Here is a 20184-nt window from a genome sequence, read left to right as displayed (position 1 = left end):
AGGTTCTCGCTTCTTATTGGCTTCCACTGCTGTCGCTCAAAGAATCCTTGTCTATCCGTTGGTTGTCTCCTTCCTTATTTCTTTTTTTCCATGTTGAGCTCGCCTCCAGAGCCTCCCGGAGCTAATTTCCTTCCTTCGATTGGGTGGCCGGGATGCCACTTTTCGCCCTACCGAGCTACGATTGGAGGAGAGCGGCCGAGGTCGCCCAGTTACCGGGCAGCGGGCTAGACTGAGGCTAGTTACCACGTCAGTGAGCTGACAGGGACGGTAACCGGCTCCAGCGCCGCGTCCCGGGCCTCTTATCCCGGCTAACTGTGCCGGCTCATCTCGAATTTAGCGGCCACCTGCGAACACCTTCCTTTTCGCAGCTGTCACCGGAGCCGGGAGAGCCGCTGGGAGACGCCTCCGGGGCCCGGGCTGGACATGAGCAGCAGCCGTCGGTGCTGGGACTAGCCCCCGCCATTTTGGATCCAGTGACAGGTCAGCGAAGTCTCTTCCTGGACTTGCGGAGTCCTGGACACCGTCCGGCGTCACGATAGGGACCAGGGTGGGGACGGGTCCTTAAGTCCGGCGAGGCGAGGTGGGCCGCGGGCTCAGGACGCAGAAGTCGGACGCGAGGAGGAGAGGAGGAGTGTTGCAGAGAGTTGGGAGGTGTGCAGGGGGCAAAGGTCAGGCTCCTGCCGCGGGAAGGGCGATGCCAGCCCCGACTTGGGACTTTTTTTTTGGGGGGGGGGTTGGAGGGTCGGGGGAAGGGATGCCTGAATCAGTCATTTCTGTTTTCCCAGGCCTAACCTAGGCTCCAACTACCATTTGTCAGAGCTTTCTAAAGTGGCCTGAAGAGCCCAGTTCTCAAAAGCTGAAAGCTTAGGCTAAGGAGCACTGGGTATACGTTTTCAGGCTTTAGATAAGTCTTTTCGCATTCTCTAGAGCTTCACTTCTGTGCGATTATCTCCTCATACAGCCCAACTCTATTAATTCTGAAAGATGAACCAGTACAGTTTGGACTCAGGGAGTCGGAAGACAAGGGACAATTGAGGCCAGCAGCCTATGGTACTGGGTTATGAAAAGGTGTCCCTTATACAGGGCAGCTCAGTTGCCACTGTGAGTCTCTCTATATAAACACGACGTACCTTTTACTTACCCTTTTGGTATGTGTTTTGGGTTGCACTCCTTCTCCATGTCTTTCTATGTAGCATAAGGAGATGAGGTTCAACCACAAGGAAGCCACTCTATTATGACACATTTGACAGAGCTAAGAGGAATTTGAATACTAGTGAAATTTGGGACTGGTGGATTGTTATTTTTAGTATATTAAAAAAAAAAGTCAGCTGGGTGTGGTGGCACACACCTTTAATCCCAGCACTTGGGAGGCAGAGGTAGGAGGATCACAGTGAGTTCGAGGCCACCCCATCCTGAGACTACACAGTGAATTCCAGGTCAGCCTGGAGTAGAGTGAAACCCTACCTGGAAAAGCAAAACAAACAAACCAAAAAAGTCATGAGGGGCTAAGGTTGTAGTTCAGTAGGAGTGTGCTTACCAGGCATGCATGCCCTGAGTTCAATTCCTAGTATGGCATAAACAGGTCTTGTTTGTGCATGCCTATAATACCAATGCTCCCAGTACTAGGGAGGTGGAGACAAGAGGATCAGAAGTTCAAGTCTATCCTTAGCTACATAAGGAATTTGAGGCTAGTCTGGGCTACATGAGACCCTGCCTCAAAAAAAGAAAAAAAAAAAAGCCATAAGAGATGTTGTGTCAGTTGTGGTAGGGTCAACACCAAAGACTGAATGATGGAGCATAATCTCAAAGACTAGTTTATGGCCCAGTGATGACCTTTGATAAACTGCTGTGTTACAAAGCCATGAAAGTGCATGGAAGGTAAGGAGTACTCAGAGATGAGGGATAGCATAGTGTTCTTTTAGTGAATAGTGCAAAAACTTGTATGCCTTTGTTTCATACATTCAAGACACTCTAGTCCCTGTGGAAGATACACATGGAGAGATCTGCTTTGGGATCACTCAGTTTACCTGCTTTATCTTTACAGTACTGGGAATGGCCTTGTATATGCTAGGCAAGTTCTTACCACTGAGAATATTATATCCCTAGCTTTTTTTTTTTTTTTTTTTTTTTGAGACAGGATTTAATTTTTTTGTTTTTCCAAGGCAGGGTCTCACTCTAGCCCAAATTGACCTGGAATTTGCTCTGTATTCTCAGGGTGGCCTCGAACTCACAGCAGTCCTCCTACCTCTGCCTCCCGAGTGCTGGGAGTAAAGGTGTTGGCCACCACACCCAGCAGAGACAGTTTTAAATTTTATTTATTTATGTATTTTTGGTTTTCCAAGGTAGGGTTTCACTTTTAGTCCAGGCTGACCTGGAATACACTATGTAGTCTCAGGGAGGCTTTGAACTCAAGGCAATCCTACCTCTGCCTCCGGAGTATTGGGATTAAAGGTGTGAGCCACCATGCCTGGTTTATTTTATTTATTTAAGAGAGAGAGAGAGAATGGGTGCACCAAGGCTTTTAGCCACTGTAAACGAACTCCAGATACATGTACCACCTTATGCACCTGGTTTATGTAAGTGATGGGGACTCCAACCTGGGTCCTTAGGTTTTGCAGGCAAGTGCCCTTAACCATTAAGCCATCTTTAGCCCTGAGACAGGAATTTTGTTGTTGTTGTTTTGTTTTTTGAGGTAAGGTCTTGATCTAGTTCAGGCGGACCTGGAATTCACTATGTTGACTCGGGCTGGCCTTGAACTCATGATCCTCCTACCTCTGCCTCCCAAGTGCTGGGATTAAAGGTGTGGGCCAGCACACCTGGCAAGACAGGATTAAAAAAATTATTTATTTATTTGCAAGCAAAGAGAGATAGAAGAGACAGACAGAGAGAATGGGTACACCAGGGCCTCCAGCCACTGCAGATGGACTCCAGATGCATGCACCACTTTGTGCATCTGGATTTACATTGGTACTGGGGAATTGAACTTAAGTTGTTAGGTTTTGAAGGCAGATGCCTTAACCACTGAGCCATCTCTCCAGCCCCGAGACAGGATTTTTCTCAATTGCCCAGGCTGGCCTGGAACTCACTCTGTAAGCCAGGCAGGCATTGAACCTGGGATCCTTCCTAAGTATGTAGACCTGTACCACCAGGCTTGGCTACTCACTTCTTAAAAGTAGTAGCAGCTGGGTATGGTGGCGCACGCCTTTAATCCCAGCATTTGGGAGGCAGAGATAGGAGGATCACCATGAGTTCGAGGCCATCCTTAGACTACACAGTGAATTCCAGGTCAGCCTGGGCTAGAGTGAGCCACTTCCTCAAAACAAAAAAGTAGGATCTGCATAGCTCCTTTCAGCAGGTGTTGGGCATTCATTAAGTGTTATTTGTATGTGATCAGGCTTTGTGGCCTAGTTTTGGCCCTGACAGTAATGCTTGCACTTTTGGATAGTGTTGTAGGAGAATCAATACCTCATGGTGTTGGAAGGCAGTTTATCTAGGATGATACAATAAATGAACTCAGCTTCTCCTACATAATTCCCTTTGTCCTCCTGGAATTGTATGTTCGTGTCCTTATTCATGTATGTGTTGGAACAGGAAGGGATAGCATTTATGGTTCATGTTTATTGATTTAAAATAAATGGGATGGGAATGGTATAGGAGCCTGTATTTTAAAAAAATTGTTTATTTGCATGAATGCACTTGCATGTGTATAGGGAGTACAAGGGGAGATTACCAGGGCATGTTGCTGTGCAAACGAGCACCAGATGCTTATTCTGCTTTGTGGGTATGGCCTACATAAGTGGTTTGGGAATTGAACCTGGATTGGCAGGCTTTGCAAGCAAGCACTTATGTATTTATGTATGTATGTATGTATGTATGTATGTATGTATGTATTTATTTATTTAGTTTTCGAGGTAGGGTCTTGCTCTAGCCCAGGCTGACCTGGAATTCACTATGTATTCTCAGGATGGCCTCGAACTCATGGGGATCCTCCTACCTCTGCCTCCCGAGTGCTGGGCAAGCAAGCACTTTTAACCACTGAGCCATTTTCCTAGTCCCAGAAGCCTGCATTTTATTTTATTTTATTTTTCCATTCTGTATTTTAACTTACTGATTTTAGCTGTAGAATTTCCAAAACATTTAGTTGAAGTGGCAAATGAAATAGCCTAGTAAGTACCCAGATTTGGTGGTCCTGCATTGTTCATCTGGGCTGTTTCCCTGATGAGTTGAATATGATCTGCATCATAGGTAGTTTGGTTTCTTGGTAGGTAGTGTGATCTCTCCAGCATCTTTCCAGTTAGGCTTGAGTGACTGTAGAGGCATCAGAGAAAATCCCCTTCTGGGTTTGATTCCCAGCACTATTTTAAAAAATAAAGTCATTTTTATATGTAGGAAGGATTTCCTACATAGCAGTAATTCTCACCCACTCACAAACAGAATTGTCTTTCCATCAAAACTTGTAAACAAGAGGTAGGAGGATCACTGTGAGTTCGAGGCCAGCCTGCAACTAAAGAGTGAGTTCCAGGTCAGCATGGACTAGCGTGAGACCCTACCTCCAAAAAAACAAAAACAAACATCTCACAATTTCTTTTAGGCTGGGCAGGGTGACACATGCCTTTATTACCAGTACTCGGGAGGCAGAGGAAGGAGGATCACCATGAATTTGAGTCCAGTGTGTGACTACAGAGTAAGTGCAATGTCGGCCTGGGCTAGATTGAGGCCCTACCTGGAAAAACAACAACAGCAACAACAAATAACCAAAAAAACCTCCCAAAACTGAGTACATACTTCTTTTTCTAAAATTTATTTTGTTTTTATTTTTATATTTATTTATTTATTTGAGAGAGAGAGAGACAGTGAGAGATAATGGGCACACCAGGGCCTCTTGCCACTACAAATAACTCCAGATGCATGTGCCACTTTGTGCCATCTGACTTTATGTGGATATTGGGGACTCAAATTGGGCAGACAGATTATTGAAGCCCCAAAGCTTCATACTGCTCTATTTTCTTTTCTTTTTTATTAAAGATTTTATTTTTATTTATTTATTTATTAGAGATGGAGAGAGTGAGAGAGAATGGGCACGCCAGGGCCTCTAGCCACTGTAAACGAACTCCAGATGCATACGTCACCATGTACATCTGGCAACTGCTAAGCCATCTCTTCAGCCCTTTTTTTCTTTTTCTTTTTTTAAAATGTTATTTTTGTTTTATTGAGGTAGGGTTTCACTCTAGCCCAGGCTGACCTGGAATTCACTATGTCATCTCAGGGTGGCCTCGAACTCATAGCAATCCTCCTACCTCTTCCTCTGGAGTGCTGGGATTAAAGGCATGTACTACCATATCCAGCTCTGACTAATTTTTGTAAATAATTTAGTTTTTTAAATTTATTTGAGAGAGAGAATGAGGTAGAGGAAGAGAGAAAGAGAGAAAGATTGGGTGCCAGGCCCTCCAGCCACTGTAATCAAACTACAGATGTATGTGCCACTTGGGGCATCTGGCTTATGTGGGACCTGGGGAATTGGACCTGGGTCCTTAGCCTTTGCAGGCAAGCACCTTAACTGATAAGTCATCTTTCCGGCCTTCTATTATATTTTCAGTTAACAACTGCAATTGGATATACAGAAATATATAAAAAGAGGAATAATAAAAGAATAGCAGGACTGGAGAGATGGTTCAGTGTTTAAGGCATTTGCCTGCAAAGCCTTACAGCCTGGGTTTGATTCCCCAGTATCCACGTAAATCCAGATGCACAAAGTGGTACATGAATCTGGAGTGAATGCTCTGTAAACTATCTAATCAAAAGCAGGAGCTGTGTCTTTTGCTCTAGCTGCCTCCTGTACCCAGTATAAATACTGTATTTATTTGATCGTTGTTAAAAGTGGCAGTCATCCTAATTTCTGGAACATAGGGAGTTGAAATAGTGAAAATCAGAGAACTGTAAGCTGAAAGTAGGACTGATACCCAGCTACTGAGATGTGTCTGCAACCTGAGTTCCCCCTGTGTCAGTACTGGGATGTATTGTTTGCCTGTAGCCACCATTAAAAAGAAGCTTGTAGGGGCTAGACAGATGGCTCAGTGATTATAGGCACTTGCTTGCAAAGCCTGTCAACTAGGTTCAATTCTCCAGCATCCATGTATAATGAGCAATATGCAACTTTGGAACTTCAACATTGTCGTTGATCATGAAAATAATGATTTATTCCAAATAGTGGAAGTTATCACAGCAGAAGCAGTAGTATAAATAATCGCAGAAGTATGAGGACAGATCATATAAACAAAAGTCATTAGTTCGAATGTGTAAGTATCAGGCAAACAATATAAGTGAATGCAGGGAGTCAGGTGAGGATGTGTAGTATGTAGTTAAGACTGTATTATACACTACCTTTATTTAAAGAGAGCAGCTGCTTTTTATTCAGCAGATGGTTAGTTTGAAGATCTGAGCATAGTATGACAACTCTTCCTATTTTTCAGTAAATGATGAGGGATCCTAGAGGAGATAAGCTGACTTTGAGACTCTCGTTGCTATTCTCTATGCATAATCATACAGATTTTTTGTTTGTTCTACTCTGCCAACTGTCATCTTTATAGCTCAGGTGCTCTTGGTGGTTAAAAGATGAGTTTTAGAAGCTTCATTTCATTTTTCATCTCTAAGATAGGTAGCTCTGGGCATATCAGTGGCTAACTTTGTATATAGTTCTGGAGATGGTTTTAGAATCTCTACAGGGGAAGGAGATGGCATGAGAGAGCTAAGGTACACTGTTCACCTGATTAACAGGTTTGGGAGGACTTTCTAGTTGTACTTTGTCAGATCAGAGCATCAGCTTTTTTTCCTGGTTTGGTTTTCTCTAACCTTTACCCTTTCAGTTTTTTTGAGTTTGTACCAGTTCAGTGATTTACTCACATTCAAGCATAAAATTATCATTTTTTTTTTTTTTTTTTTGGCCAGCTTAAGAAATGGTATAAGCTCTGCATTTTTACTGTGTCTGTAGGTTTTTCAAGAGATTGAATTTAGGGCTGGAGAGATGGCTTAGCGGTTAAATGCTTGCCTGTGAAGCCTTAGGACCCCGGTTCAAGGCTCCATTCCCCAGGACCCATGTTAGATGCACAAGGGGGTGCACACGTCTGGAGTTCATTTGCAGTGGCTGGAGGCCCTGGCATGCCCATTCTCTCTCTCTCTCTATCTGCCTCTTTCTCTCTCTGTCGCTCTCAACTAAATTAATAAAAATGAACAAAAAAAATTAAAAAATAAGATTGAATTTAAACCATAGAAGGGTCCACTGAAGGCCATTTGGCTCTCCAGTGCCAACTCACCTCTCAGAGTGACCATTAGAATCTTTTTTGGTTTGTACATATCTGTACTAGTTATCAAAATGTTATTAAAAGGGAAAAGACGAAAAACAGGAAGTCCTGAAAACTTTGTCTTTGGAGACTCTTACTAGATCAGACGGTTTTTAGTTTTATTTAATTTATTTATGCTGGGAATTGAATCCAGATCTTTGTGCATGCTAGGCAAGTGTTCTGCCACTGAAGTACATCCCCAGCTTTGGGGAATCTCTTTTGCTAATTGGATAAATATATTATTTTAAAATTCATTCATTTATTTATTTGCATGTGTGTATGTATGTATGTGTGTGCTGGGGCCTCTTGGTGCTATAAACAAACACTAGATGTTTTGTACCACTTTTTTGCATTGTCTTTATGTGGGTGGCTTGGGAATTGAACCCAGCCTGGTAGGCTTTGCAAGTGCCTTTAATTGATAAGACATCTTCTCAGCCCCCATCCATCTCTTTTTGAGACAAGGTTTCTCATTGGAATGGAGCTCACCAATTAGGGTAGGCTAGCTAGCCAGCCAGCCAACCATTGTACTGCAGGGATCTTACTGTTTCCATTTGCTTACTGTTGGGATTATAGGTCTGTAATGCCACACTGGGCATTTTATGTGGGTACTGGGATTGAACTCAGGTCCTCATGCTTGCAAGGTTAGCACTGAACTATCTCCTCAACCCTGGAGATTTTTTCAAATAGAGCTATGTAGAAGATGTTATGGGTAGACAAAAAAGGGATGCTAATGCTGGCTCGATTGAGAATGAGTTAGCCAAGGAAGAATTCCTTAAGCAAACATTATCATAAAAACAGCTAACATTTAGTATATGTGGACACTCTCCAAGATGTTGTGGTATGTACTTTACAGGTCTCACAATAAACAAATGAAGATGTATTGTACCATATCTAGCTACAATAAAAGAAACTATAAAGCAAGGCAAAGGTTTATAGCTTTGTGGCTCAGCATTCATATAGCATGTGGCTAGCCCTGGGTTCAGTCCCCAGCACTGGAAGAAAAAATTTAAAAACAAGGAAAGAGGCCTGGAGAAATGACTCAGTGGTTAAAGATGTTTGCAAAACCTGATGGCCCAGATTCAGCTCCCTAGTACCCACATAAAGCCAGATACACAAAGTGGCGCATGCTTCTGGAGTTGGTTTGCAGTGAGTGGCAAGAGGCCCTGGTGTGCCTATTCTCTCTCTTTCTCATTCTCTCTGTTTGCAAATAAATAAAACAAATTTAAAAAAGGAAAAAGAGGATTGAAGGGATGGCTTAGTGGTTAAAGTTCTTGCCTACAAAACCAAAGGACCCAGGTTCTATTCCCCAGAGCCCACGTAAGCCAGATGCACAAGGTGGCTCATGCATCTGGAGTTATCTGCAGGGGCTGGAGGCCCTGGCACGTCCATTCTCTCTCTTTTATGTAAATAAATAATAATAACAATGGTTATTATTATTACTTTTTTGGTTTTTCGAGGTAGGATCTTGCTCTAGCCCAGATTGACCTGGAATTCACTCTGTATTCTCTGGGTGGCCTCAAACTCATGGCAATCCTCTTACCTCTGCCTCCCAAATGTTGGGATTAAAGGCGTGTGCCACCACACCCGGCAATAATTATTATTATTTAAAGGAAAAGGAGGGCTGGAAGGATCACTTAGCAGTTAAGGCGTTTGACTGCAAAGCCAAAGGACCCAGGTTCAATTTCCCGGGACCCACATTAGCCAGAGGCACAAGGGGGTGCATGCATCTGGAGTTTGTTTGCAGTGGCTGGAGCCCTGGCTTGCCCATTCTCTCTCTCTCTTTCTCCCTCTTTTTCTCTGTCAAATAAATAAATAAAAATAAAATATTTTGTAAAAAAGCTAAAAGATACTTGATTATGGAGGAATAGGTAGAAGCAGTCAAGACTGGAACTCAGGCTCCCAGTTCCCTGGTCCAGGCTGTTTTCCCTGCTGCTGGCTTGGGGCTGCCTGGACCCTGTGAACTTGCCACAGAATCAGGCCCCTTGCTCCACCTTGCTGATGGAAGGGCCCCTGGGTCCCCAACTCATGGATCCTCTGCCCTGGAGGGTACGCACGTGGAAAGGTAGTGAGACCTGAGGAGATAAACTACCCCTCATATTTCAGCTAAGCCACAGCTGAAACCACAGAGGAACTGGGGAGACAAGCTGAACCTGATAATCAGTGCCAGGGTGAAGGAGACATTTACAAAGCAGAGATGCAGAGGCTTCTAAGAGCTAATCACTGAAGTAGACTTAAAACTTAAGCCGAAGCCAGGCGTGGTGGCGCACGCCTTTAATCCCAGCACTCAGGAGGCAGAGGTAGGATCACTGTGTGTTTGAAGCCACCCTGAGACTTAGTGAATTCCAGGTCAGCCTGAGCTAGAGTGAGACCCTACCTTGAAAAACCAAAAAAAAAAAAAAAAATTAAGCTGGGCATGGGAGGCAGAGGTAGGAGGATCACTGTGAGTTCGAGGCCGCCCTGAGATTACATAGTAAATTCCAGGTCAGCCTGAGCTAGAGCAAAACCCTACCTCAAAAAACAACAACAAAAACCTCACCCATCATAGCTAAAAGAATTTTGCAGAAGAGGGTGGAAAGATTGTAAGAGCCACAGGTTGAGACATCATGCCAGAAGCATCCCTTCCCCAAATAATTGCTGCTGTCACAAGGATAACCCACAACCCCAAAGGGAATACCTGCAACCCCATTCAGGAGGGTCCCTAGTGGAATGGGGGCAGGACAAGGGAAAAAAGACTGAAACTCAGGTCTGTCTTGACTCTTGAAGTGCCCCTTGTAACCACTGTGGTATTGTGACTCCCTCATTGACTTTTTAAATTTAAATTTTATTTTTAAAAATATTTTATTTTTATTTATTTATTTGAGAGAGAGGGAAAGAGGCAAGTAGAGAGAAAGAGAATGGGCATGCCAGGGTCACCAGTCACTGCAAACAAACTCCAGACACCTGTGTCACTTTGTGCATCTGGCTTACATGGGTCCTGGGTAATCAAACCTAGGTCCTTCAGCTTTGAAGGCAAGTGCCTCAATCACTAAGCCATCTCTCCAGCCCTGTATTTTTATTTTTTATGGGGGATGGGGAGGGAGAGAATTGGCGTGCCCAGGCCTCCAGCCACTGAAATTGAACTCCAGACGTGTGTATCATCTTGTGTGTATGTATGACCTTGCACACTTTCATCACCTTGTGTGTCTGGCTTACATGGGACCTGGAGAGTCGAATCTGAGTCTTTAGGCTTCACAGGCAAATGCCTTAACTGCTAAGCCATGTCTCCAGCCCCCTCATGGACTTTTAAAAATTTATTTATTTATTTATTAGAGAGAGACAAAAGCAGATAGAGAAAATGGGGATGCCAGGCCTCCAACCACTGCAAACAAACTCCAAGACACGTGTGCCACCTTGTGCATCTGGCTTATGTGTATCCTGGGGAATTGAACCTGGGTCCCTAGGCTTTGCATGCAAGTGCCTTAACCAATAAGCCATCTCTCCAACACCCTCATTGACTTTTTAAAAAGATATTTTTTATTTATATTTGCAAGGAGGAAGAGAGAGAGAGAGAATGCAGACAAGTGCTCAACCATTTAGCCATCCCTCCAGCCCCTCCATTGTCTTTTTGGGAGGAATAAGAATTTATGAGGTTGATAAGAGTGGAAACAAACATTCAAACAGAAAGAGAGTAGCATCTGCAAAGGAAAGTAATATCATGACATTAAAAAAAAAATTTCAGCTTGCTGTGTGGGCACATACCTGTACATCCCAGCACAGAGGACATTGAGACACGGATGTCTTGAATTCTGGCCCATGTGGGCTATAAAGTAAAACCCTGATACAAACAAAGCAAGACAACCTCAGAGTATCACCAAAAGTGAGTTTGAATTTACACATGCCTGTCCTATTAGTCCTGCCACCTCCACCCCTTGAGAGAAGCTTCTGTTTCCTTGTGGTCTAGACCTGAAGTAGAACTGCTGAGATAAAAAAATGCCTTTATCTTCTTCCATCCCAAATGCTTGGAGTTCAGGTGTGCTGTACCACTGTGCCTGGCTCTTTTATTTTAACTTGGTCCTTCATTATTTATTTTTTAATTTTAGAGCAGGGAGGGCACAGAGAGAAAGAGAATTGGCGCACCAGGGCCTCAGCCACTGCAGTCTAACTCTAGACGCTTCCACCATTTAGTGGACATGTGTGACCTTGTGCTTGCTTGCCTCACCTTTGTGCATCTGGCTTACGTGGAATCTGGAGAGCTGAACATAGGTCCTAGGCTTTGCAGGCAAGTGCTTTAACCACTAGGCAATCTCTCCAGCCCCACTTCATTATTTAAAAAAAATTGTTTTAAGGCCAGGTGTGGTGGCACTTGCCTTTAATCCCAGCACTTGGGAGGCAGAGGTAGGAGGATTGCTATGAGTGGAAGGTCACCCTGAAACTACATAGTAAATTCCAGCTCAGCCTGGGCTAGAGTGAGAGACCATACCTCAAAACTCTCTCCCCCCAATTTTTAATTTTTTTTAGAAATTGTATTTATTTGAGAGAGAGAGAGAGGTAGATAGAGAGAGAATGGCCGTGCCAGGGTCTCTAGCCACCACAGATGAACCTTGTGCATCTGGCTTTATATGTGTACTGGGGAACCAAACCCAGGTCCTTAGGCTTTGTAGGCAAGTAACAGCTGAGCCATCTCTCCAGCCCCCAGATGTATTTGTATTTAGTCACTTTTACATTAGTAAGGCAAAAACAACAACAACAACAGAAAGCCCTGCAGAACAACTTAAAAAGAGAAAAGATGTATTTATTTGTTTGTTTGTTTATTTTTTGAGTTAGGGTCTCAACTCTAGTTCAAGCTGACCTGGAATTCACTATGTAGTCTCAGGGTGGCCTCAAACTCATGGCATTCCTCCTATCTTTGCCTTCCAAGTGCTGGGATTAAAGGCGTGAGCCACCACACCCAGTGAAAGATTTTCTTTTAATTTAATTAAAAATATTTTTATTTTTATTTATTTATTTGAAAAAGGGAAAGAGGCAGAGTAAGAGGGAGAGAGAAACAATGGGCATACCAGGGCTTCCAGCCACTGCAAATGAACTCCAGATACATATCCCACCTTGTGCATCTGGCTTACATGGGTACTGGGGTATGGAACCTGAGGTCTTTTGGCTTTGAAGGCAAGCGCCTTAACTGCTAAGCCATTTCTTCAGCCCTAATTTAATTGTTCTGTATTTTATTTTTATTTATTTAGGAGAGAGAGAGAGAGAGAAAATGAGAATGTGGGTGTGCTAGGGCCTCCTGCCATTGCAAATGAACTCCAGATACATGCACCACCTTGTGTATCTGGCTTATTTGGGACCTGGGGAATTGAACCTGGGTCCTTTGACTTTGCAGGCAAGCACCTTAACTGCTAAGCCATCTCTCAAGCTTGAAAGATTTATTTCTGTCCATAATTTCAGATGTTTAAGTCATTTTCCTTGGCTCCACTGAAATTTGGCCTGTGGTAAGACAGAACTTCATGGCCATAGGAGAATGTGGCAGAGGCTACTCCTGTTATGTTAGACCAGGAAGCAGAGGGAGGGAGTACAGCAAGGGGCAAGGTAATATATAGCCTCCAAGAACATCACCCACCCACCCTTGACCTACTTCCTTCAACTTTCTACTTAGCTATTACCTTCTAATAATTTCATTAAGTTAATTTGTTAATTTGTCGTATTAATGCTATAAGTGAATCAATCTGTTAGATTAAATCAGGTCATCCCTCAGGACCCAGTCACTTCCCTAGAAGTCCATTAATTGACAACTAAGCCTCTAATAAATGAATTTGGGGTAGGGCATTTCATATTTAAACCACAACATACTTGTGTACTTAAAGGCATCATAGAACTTTGACTATAGCTGATTTTGAGGCATCTGACTGCAAAGTTTCTCCATTATTGATTTTTGAGTTGACTCTTGAGCTACGCTGAACTTCCAGAAACCTCTAGGAAAGCCAGATAGATCCATAACATGAAGTGGATGTTATTTCTCTTAGTAGTACAGGTGAAAAATCTTGGTACTGCAAAGTTGAGTGGTATTCCTAACCTTATTAGATTAAGTATGAGGATGCTTTGAGTAACCAAATTAATTGATTAATTTTATTGATTTGTCAGTACCAAGTGTCAAACCTAGGGCCATATGCATGCTAGGTAAGCTGTCTACTACTGAGCTATATTCCCAGTACATTTTTTTATTTGTATTTTGAGTCAGGGTCTTGTTAAGTTGCCCAGTCTGGCTTTGCACTCAACTGAAAGGCCTTAAACTTTGTGTTAAAATTAAAAAAAAAAAATTTATCTGCAAGCACAGAGAGAAGAAAAACAGAGATAGATGGGTGGGTGGGGGGGAGAATGGTCATACTAGGGCCTCTAGCTACTGCAAATGAACTCCAGATGCATGGGTCACCTAGTGCATCCAGCTTTTTGTAGGCATTGGGGAATCAAACTCAGGTTTTTAGGCTTTGTACACAAGTGCCTTAACTGCTATGCCATCTCTCCAGCACCCTTCTCCCTTCCCTCCTCCTCCCTTTTTTGAGGTAGGGTCTCACTTTAGCTCAGGCTAACCTTGAACTCAGTCTGTAGTCCAAGGCTGGCCTCAAACTCACAGTGATTCTACTACAGCCTCAAGTGCTGAGACTAAAGGTGTGCCACCACACCCAGCGTCCTTGAGGTTTTCGTCTTTTTTTTTAATATTTTCTTTATTTATTTGAGGGAGGGAGAGAGAGAGAGAAAGGGAGAGGGAGAGAGAGAGAGGGAGAATGGGCACACACCAGGGCCTCTAGCCGCTGCAAACAAACTCCAGACACATGTGCTACCTTGTGCATCTGGCTTTATGTGGGTACTGGGGAATCGAACCTGGGTCCTTTGGCTTTGTCCATAAGCACCTTAATTGCTAAGCCATCTCTCCAGTCTGGTGTTGAAGTTTGATTCTTTGCCTTAGCGTCTTCCGTAAGCTGGGATTATTGGTGTGTGCCACCATAACTGTGAGTATCTAAATATTAACCAGCCTTTTCTCTTTAACTGTCTTGGTAGGTTTGTCAGGATGGTGGATAAGAATATTTACATCATTCAAGGGGAGATTAACATTGTGGTTGGGGCCATCAAACGGAATGCCCGATGGAGTACCCATATACCGTTGGTAAGTGGGGAATATACCTGGTCACTGAGTTGTAGGCCTTGGTAAAACAGAAATTGTGTGCGTGTAAGTCATGAAAATAGAAAGATATAAAAGGGTAGGAAGAGATGTTAAGGGAAGGAGAAAAAAGTAATGGCATACAAGTGACCTGAGAGCAGAAAGGGGAGCTGAGTGTGTTGGTGCAAGTCTGTAATCCCAGCACTTGGAAATAGAAGTGGAAATAGAAGAGTCACAAGTCCAAGGCCAGTCTGGGCTACATGAGTTTCCATCTCCAAAAAAAAAAAAAAAAAAAAAAAAAACCAAAAATAAAAGTAAAAAAGGAGAAGGTCAGGTGTGATGATGCACACCTTTAATCCCAACACTTGGGAGGCAGAGGTAGGAGGATTGCCCATGAGTTCAAGGCCACCCTGAGACTGCATAGTGCATTACAGGTCAGCCTAGAGTGAGACCCTATGTAAAAAAAAAAAGAAAAAAAGAAAGAAAAAAAAAAGTTAAAAAGAAGGTGGTACTACTTGAAGGGAGATAGAGGACTAGCAGGAGGTGGTCCAATCAGTGAGAGGGATGAATTTACAACAAAGTAAAATGACATGTATGGATAAAAATTCCATAATGAAATCCATTATTTGGGAGGGGGGGAGTCGGTTTTCGAGGTGGAGTTCTGCTCTACCAAGGCAGACCTGGGATTCACTATGTAGTTTCAGGATGGCCTCAAACTTGTGGCAATCCTCTAACCTCTGCCTCCCGATTGCTGGGATTAAAGGTGTGTGCCACCATAACTGGTCCCTTTTCTGTTTTTGTTTTTTTTTTAATTTTTTTTTAAGGGCAGGTCTCGCTATAGCCCAAGCTGACCTGGAATTCACTATGTAATGCCCAGTTTATTTATTTATTTATTTATTTGAGAGTGGCAGACACAGAGAAAGAGGCAGACAGAATGGGTGCACTAGGGCTTCCAGCCACTGTAAGTGAACTCCAGATGCATGCGCCACCTTGTGCATCTGGCTTACATAGGTCCTGGAGAATCAAGCCTCAAACTGGGGTCCTTCACAGGCAAGTGCCTTGACCACTAAGTCATCTCTCCAGCCCATTGTTATTGTTTTTTAAGGTAGAGTCTCACTCTATTCCAGGCTGGTTTGGTACTTACTCTGTAGTACTCACTAATGGTGATCCACTTACCTCTGCCTCCCAAGTATTGGGACTGAAGGTGTGGGCCACCACACCTGGCTCAATATATATTTTGTTTTTTAATATTTTATGTTTATTCATGAGAGAGAGATAATAGGTCCATCAGGTTCTCTAGCCACTGTAAATAAGTCTCATATACATGTGCCACCATGTGCATCTGGCTTATGTGGGTTCTGGGGAACTGAACCTGGGAGCTTAGGCTTCACAGGCAAACACCTTAAATGCTAAGCCATTTCTCCAGTACTCAATATTTTTAAAACATATTTTTATTTATTTATTTGAGAGAGAATGAGAGAGAGGCAGACAGAAAGAGAGAATGGGTGCACTAGGGCCTTCAGCCATTCCATATGAACTCCAGACACACGCATCACTTTGGGTGTCTGGCTTTTACATGGGTACTGGGCCATCAGGCTTTGTAAGCAAGCATCTTTAACCACTGAACCATCTCTCCAGATCTATTCCCAATATATTTTATAAGTAACTCAAGCTGGTTCATGGAGGCATTTTGGTATGCTTTATGCTTTAAAATGTCAAGAAAGGTGCTGAAAGATGGCTTAGTAGTTAAGGCATTTGCCTGCAAAGCTAAAGGACCCAGGTTCGATTTCCCCAGGACCAACTTAAGCCAGATGCGCAAGGTGGTGCATGTGTCTGGAGTTCCTTTGTAATGGCTAAAAGCCATGATATACACATTCTCTATCTGCCCACCCTCCCTCCCTCCCTCCCTCCTTCCCTCCCTTCCTTCCTTCTTTCCTTCCTCTCTCTCAAATAAATAAATTTAAAAAAAATTAACAAATGTCAAGATTGGACTGGGGAGATGGCTCAGTGGTTAAGGAATTTGCCCATAAAGCGTAACAACTCAAGTTCCATGATTACAGACAATAAACCATGATAATTCCCTGCCTTACTTTCCCTTTTGCAACTCTACTCTCCATCATATCCCCTCCCCCTCTCCATTAGTCTCTTTTTTACTTTGATGTCATCATCTTTTCTTCCTATTATGAGGGTCTTGTGTAGGTAGTGTCAGGCACTGTGAAGTCATGGTTATACAGGCCTTTTTGTGACTGGAAGATTGCATTATAAGCAGTTCTACCCTTCCTTTGGCTCTTACATTCTTCCTGCCACCTCTTTCTTAATGGACCCTGAGCCTTGGAAGGTGTGATAGAGATGGTTCAGTGCTATGTACTCCTTTGTAACTTCTTCTCAGCACTATGGTGCCTTTTGAGTCATCCCGGAGCTCACTGCCATCTGAAAAAGAAAAGCTTCTGTAACCAAAAGTGAGAGTAGCATTAATAGATGGATATTAACATTAAGAGAAGTGCTTATTGGGTAGTTTGGTGAGCATAATATTTATGTATTTAGCTAGACACCAGCAGGCATTAAACCCACAGGGCTCATGACCTCCCATGTCACAGGTTGTCACAGGTTTTCAGTACCAGGCATAATTCCCTCCTGTGGTGTGGGCCTCCAGTCCAGTTAGAGCGTGGTTGGTTTTCCCTATAACAGACATGCCACTATTGTACCTGATGGTTTATTTGGCTTGGCTGACCAAACTCCAGATGCATGTGCCATGTGCATCTGGCTTATGTGGATCCTGGGGAATTGAACCTGGGTCCTTTGGCTTTGCAGGCAAGTGCTTTAACCACTAAGCCATTTCTCCAGCTCATTATTTGTTTTCTTGATGATAGCCATTCTGACAGGAGTAAGATGGAGTTTCAAAGTAGTTTTAATTTGCATTTCCCTGATGGTGAAGGATGTAGAACATTCTTTTAGATGTGTATAAGCCATCTGTAGTTCTTCATCTGAGAACTCTGTATTTAGTTCCATAACCCTTTCTTGTTTTTGAGGTAGGGTTTCACTCTAGTCCAGGCTGACCTGGAATTCACTATGTAGTCTCAGGGTGGCCTCGAACTCACAGTGATCCTCTTCCCTCTGCTTCCCAAGTTCTGGGATTAATTGAGTGTGCCACTATATCTGGCTCTCTCTCTCTCTCTCTTTTTTTTTTTAATGCAAGAGAGTGAGAAAGCGAGAGAGAGAAAGAAATTGGCACACTAGGACCTCCAGTTACTGTTACTGAACTCCAGATGTGTGTGCCACCTTGTGTGCATATGCTTCCTTGTGTGCTTGAGTCATCTTGTGTGTCCATGTATCCTGTTTTTTAATTGGGTTGTTTGATTTCTTCTTATTTATTTATTTAGTTTTAAGTTTTTCCAGGTGGGGTCTCACTCTAGCACAGGCTGACCTGGAATTCACTATGTCATTTCAAGATGGCCTTGAGCTTGTGGTAATCCTCCTACTCTACCTCCCAAGTTTTGGGATTTGCCACCATGCCTGGCTATTTAGTTTTTTGAGTTCTTTTTATATCCTGGATATTAATCCTCTATCAGATGTATAGCTGGCAGAGATTTTCTCCCATTCTTTATGTTGCATTTTTTTTTTTTCGGTATTCCCAGTGTTCTTTGCTGTACAAAAGCTTTGTAATTTTATGAGGTTCCAGTGGTTGATTAGTGGTTTTATTTCCTGAGCAACTGGGGTGATACTCAGGAAGTCATCGCCTATGCCAATATGTCAAAGGGTTTACCCTACTTTTTCCTCTAGTAGTTTCAGAATTTAAGGTCTGATATTAAGGTCTTTAATCCATTTAGACTTGCTTCTCATGCATGGAGAGAGATAAAAATCTATTTTCATCCTTTTACATATATATATATATATATATATATATATATATATATATCCAGTTTTCCCAGCACCAGTTGTTGAAGAGGCTGTCTTTTTTCCACTGAGTATTTTTGTCAAAAATCAGATGGCTGTAGCTGCCTGGACTTACATCTGGGTCCTCTATGTATCTGTTTTTGTACCAGTACCATGTTGTTGTTGTTGTTGTTACCATGGCTCTGTAATACAGGTTAAAATCAGGTATGGTGATACTGCCAGCCTTAATTTATTGCTCAAAATTGTCTTGGCTATTTGAGTTTTTTTGTGCTTCCAAATGAAGTTTAGGATTGTTTTTTCTATTTCCGTGAAGAGACAGAGAGAGAGGGAGGGAGGGGGGGAGGGGGAGGGGGGGAGGGGGAGAGAGAAGGGGAGGGAGGAAGGAAGGAGAGAGAGAAAGAGAGAGAGAATGGGTGCACCAGGGCCTCCAACCATTGCAAACAAACTCCAGAAGTATGTGCCACTTGTGCATCTTTCTTACGTGGGTACTGGGGAATCGACCCTCCAACTGGGGTCCTCAGGGTTCACAGGCAAGCACTCAACTGTTAAGCCATCTCTTTAGCCCTAGAATCAGAATTTTAAAAAATCATATCTGTTTACTTGCATGTGTGTGTATCTGGACAATGCTACAGTCTCTAGCCACAATAAACAGAAAGCCAGATGCTTGTGCCACTTTTTGTGTTTATGTGAGCAGTTGTGGAATTGTAACCAGTGCTGGCAGGCTTTGCAACAAATGTCTTAAACTGCTAACATCTCCTTAGACCTTTGCTTGAGATTTTTTACATAACCCTGAGTATATTGATATGTAAAACAGGTGTATAAATTTAATATTTACTGGGGCCTGGAGAGATAGGTCAGCTGTTAAGGCGCTTGCTCTCAAAACCTAACAACCCAGGTTTGATTCTCCAGTACCCACATAAAGCCAGATGCATAAAGTGGTGCATGCATCTGTAGTTCATTTGCAGCAATAAGAGACCCTTTGAACTCATTCTGTCATTTTCTTGCTGCTTGCAAATAAGTAGATGAAAGGAAAGGAGAGAAGCCAGACAGGGTGGTACACACACCTTTAATCCCAACACTTGGGAAGCAGAGTTAGAAGGATCTCTGTGAAATGGAGGCCAGCCTGAAATTACAGAGTGCAGATCAGCTTGGGCTAGAGTGAGATCCTGTCTCGAAAAAAGAAAAAAAAAAGTTAATATTTACTGATATTTATAAAGAAATTTATTTAAAAAAATTCTTTGGTATACATATGATTTTACCATTTAAAGATGAAAACAAATTTGCATACTAATAAGGTATATGTGGTTTTTTAAAATTGTTTTTATTTATTTATTTATTTATTTATTTATTTATTTGAGAGTGACAGACAGAGAGAAAGGCAGATAGAGAAAGAGAGAGAAAATGGGTGTGCCAGGGCCTCCAGCTGCTGCAAACAAACTCCAGATGTGTGCAGCCCCTTGTGCATCTGGCTAACATGGGTCCTGGGGAATCGAGCCTCAAACCAGGGTCCTTAGGCTTCATAGGCAAGTGCTTAACCACTAAGCCATCTCTCCAGCCCTCTTTTTATTTTTTTAAGACTTTTTATTTGAGGCAAGTCCAACAGACTGATCTTTCTTTCTTTCGGTCTCTCTCTCTTTTTATTTTTTTGGTTTTTCGAGGTAGGGTCTCACTCTAGCCCAGGCTGACCTGGAATTCACTATGGAGTCTCAGGGTGGCCTAGAACTCACAGTGATCCTCCTACCTCTGCCTCCCAAGTGCTGGGATTAAAGGCATGCGCCACCACGCCCAGCTACTCTTTCTTTCTTTTTAATTAGAGTGCAA

General features: G+C 42.9%; 1 protein-coding gene across 3 annotated transcripts in view; it reads left to right on the top strand.

Moving 5' to 3' along the window:
• Positions 1 to 218: 218 nt before the first annotated feature.
• Positions 219 to 20184, top strand: part of Gbf1 (golgi brefeldin A resistant guanine nucleotide exchange factor 1) — a 170638-nt gene continuing 150672 nt past the window's right edge. For all 3 annotated transcript variants that reach the window (XM_045142358.1, XM_045142357.1, XM_045142356.1), the window contains exons 1-2: positions 219 to 480; positions 14370 to 14475. In XM_045142358.1, coding sequence (XP_044998293.1) covers positions 14380 to 14475 — 96 coding nt within the window. In that variant the 5' untranslated portion in view covers positions 219 to 480; positions 14370 to 14379. The remainder of the gene's footprint in view (positions 481 to 14369; positions 14476 to 20184) is intronic.

Source organism: Jaculus jaculus, chromosome 1 (assembly GCF_020740685.1).
Source record: "Jaculus jaculus isolate mJacJac1 chromosome 1, mJacJac1.mat.Y.cur, whole genome shotgun sequence".
Taxonomy (NCBI): domain Eukaryota; kingdom Metazoa; phylum Chordata; class Mammalia; order Rodentia; family Dipodidae; genus Jaculus; species Jaculus jaculus.
The sequence above is the reverse complement of the archived record's forward strand: the minus strand, read 5'-3'. Positions and strand labels throughout refer to the sequence as shown.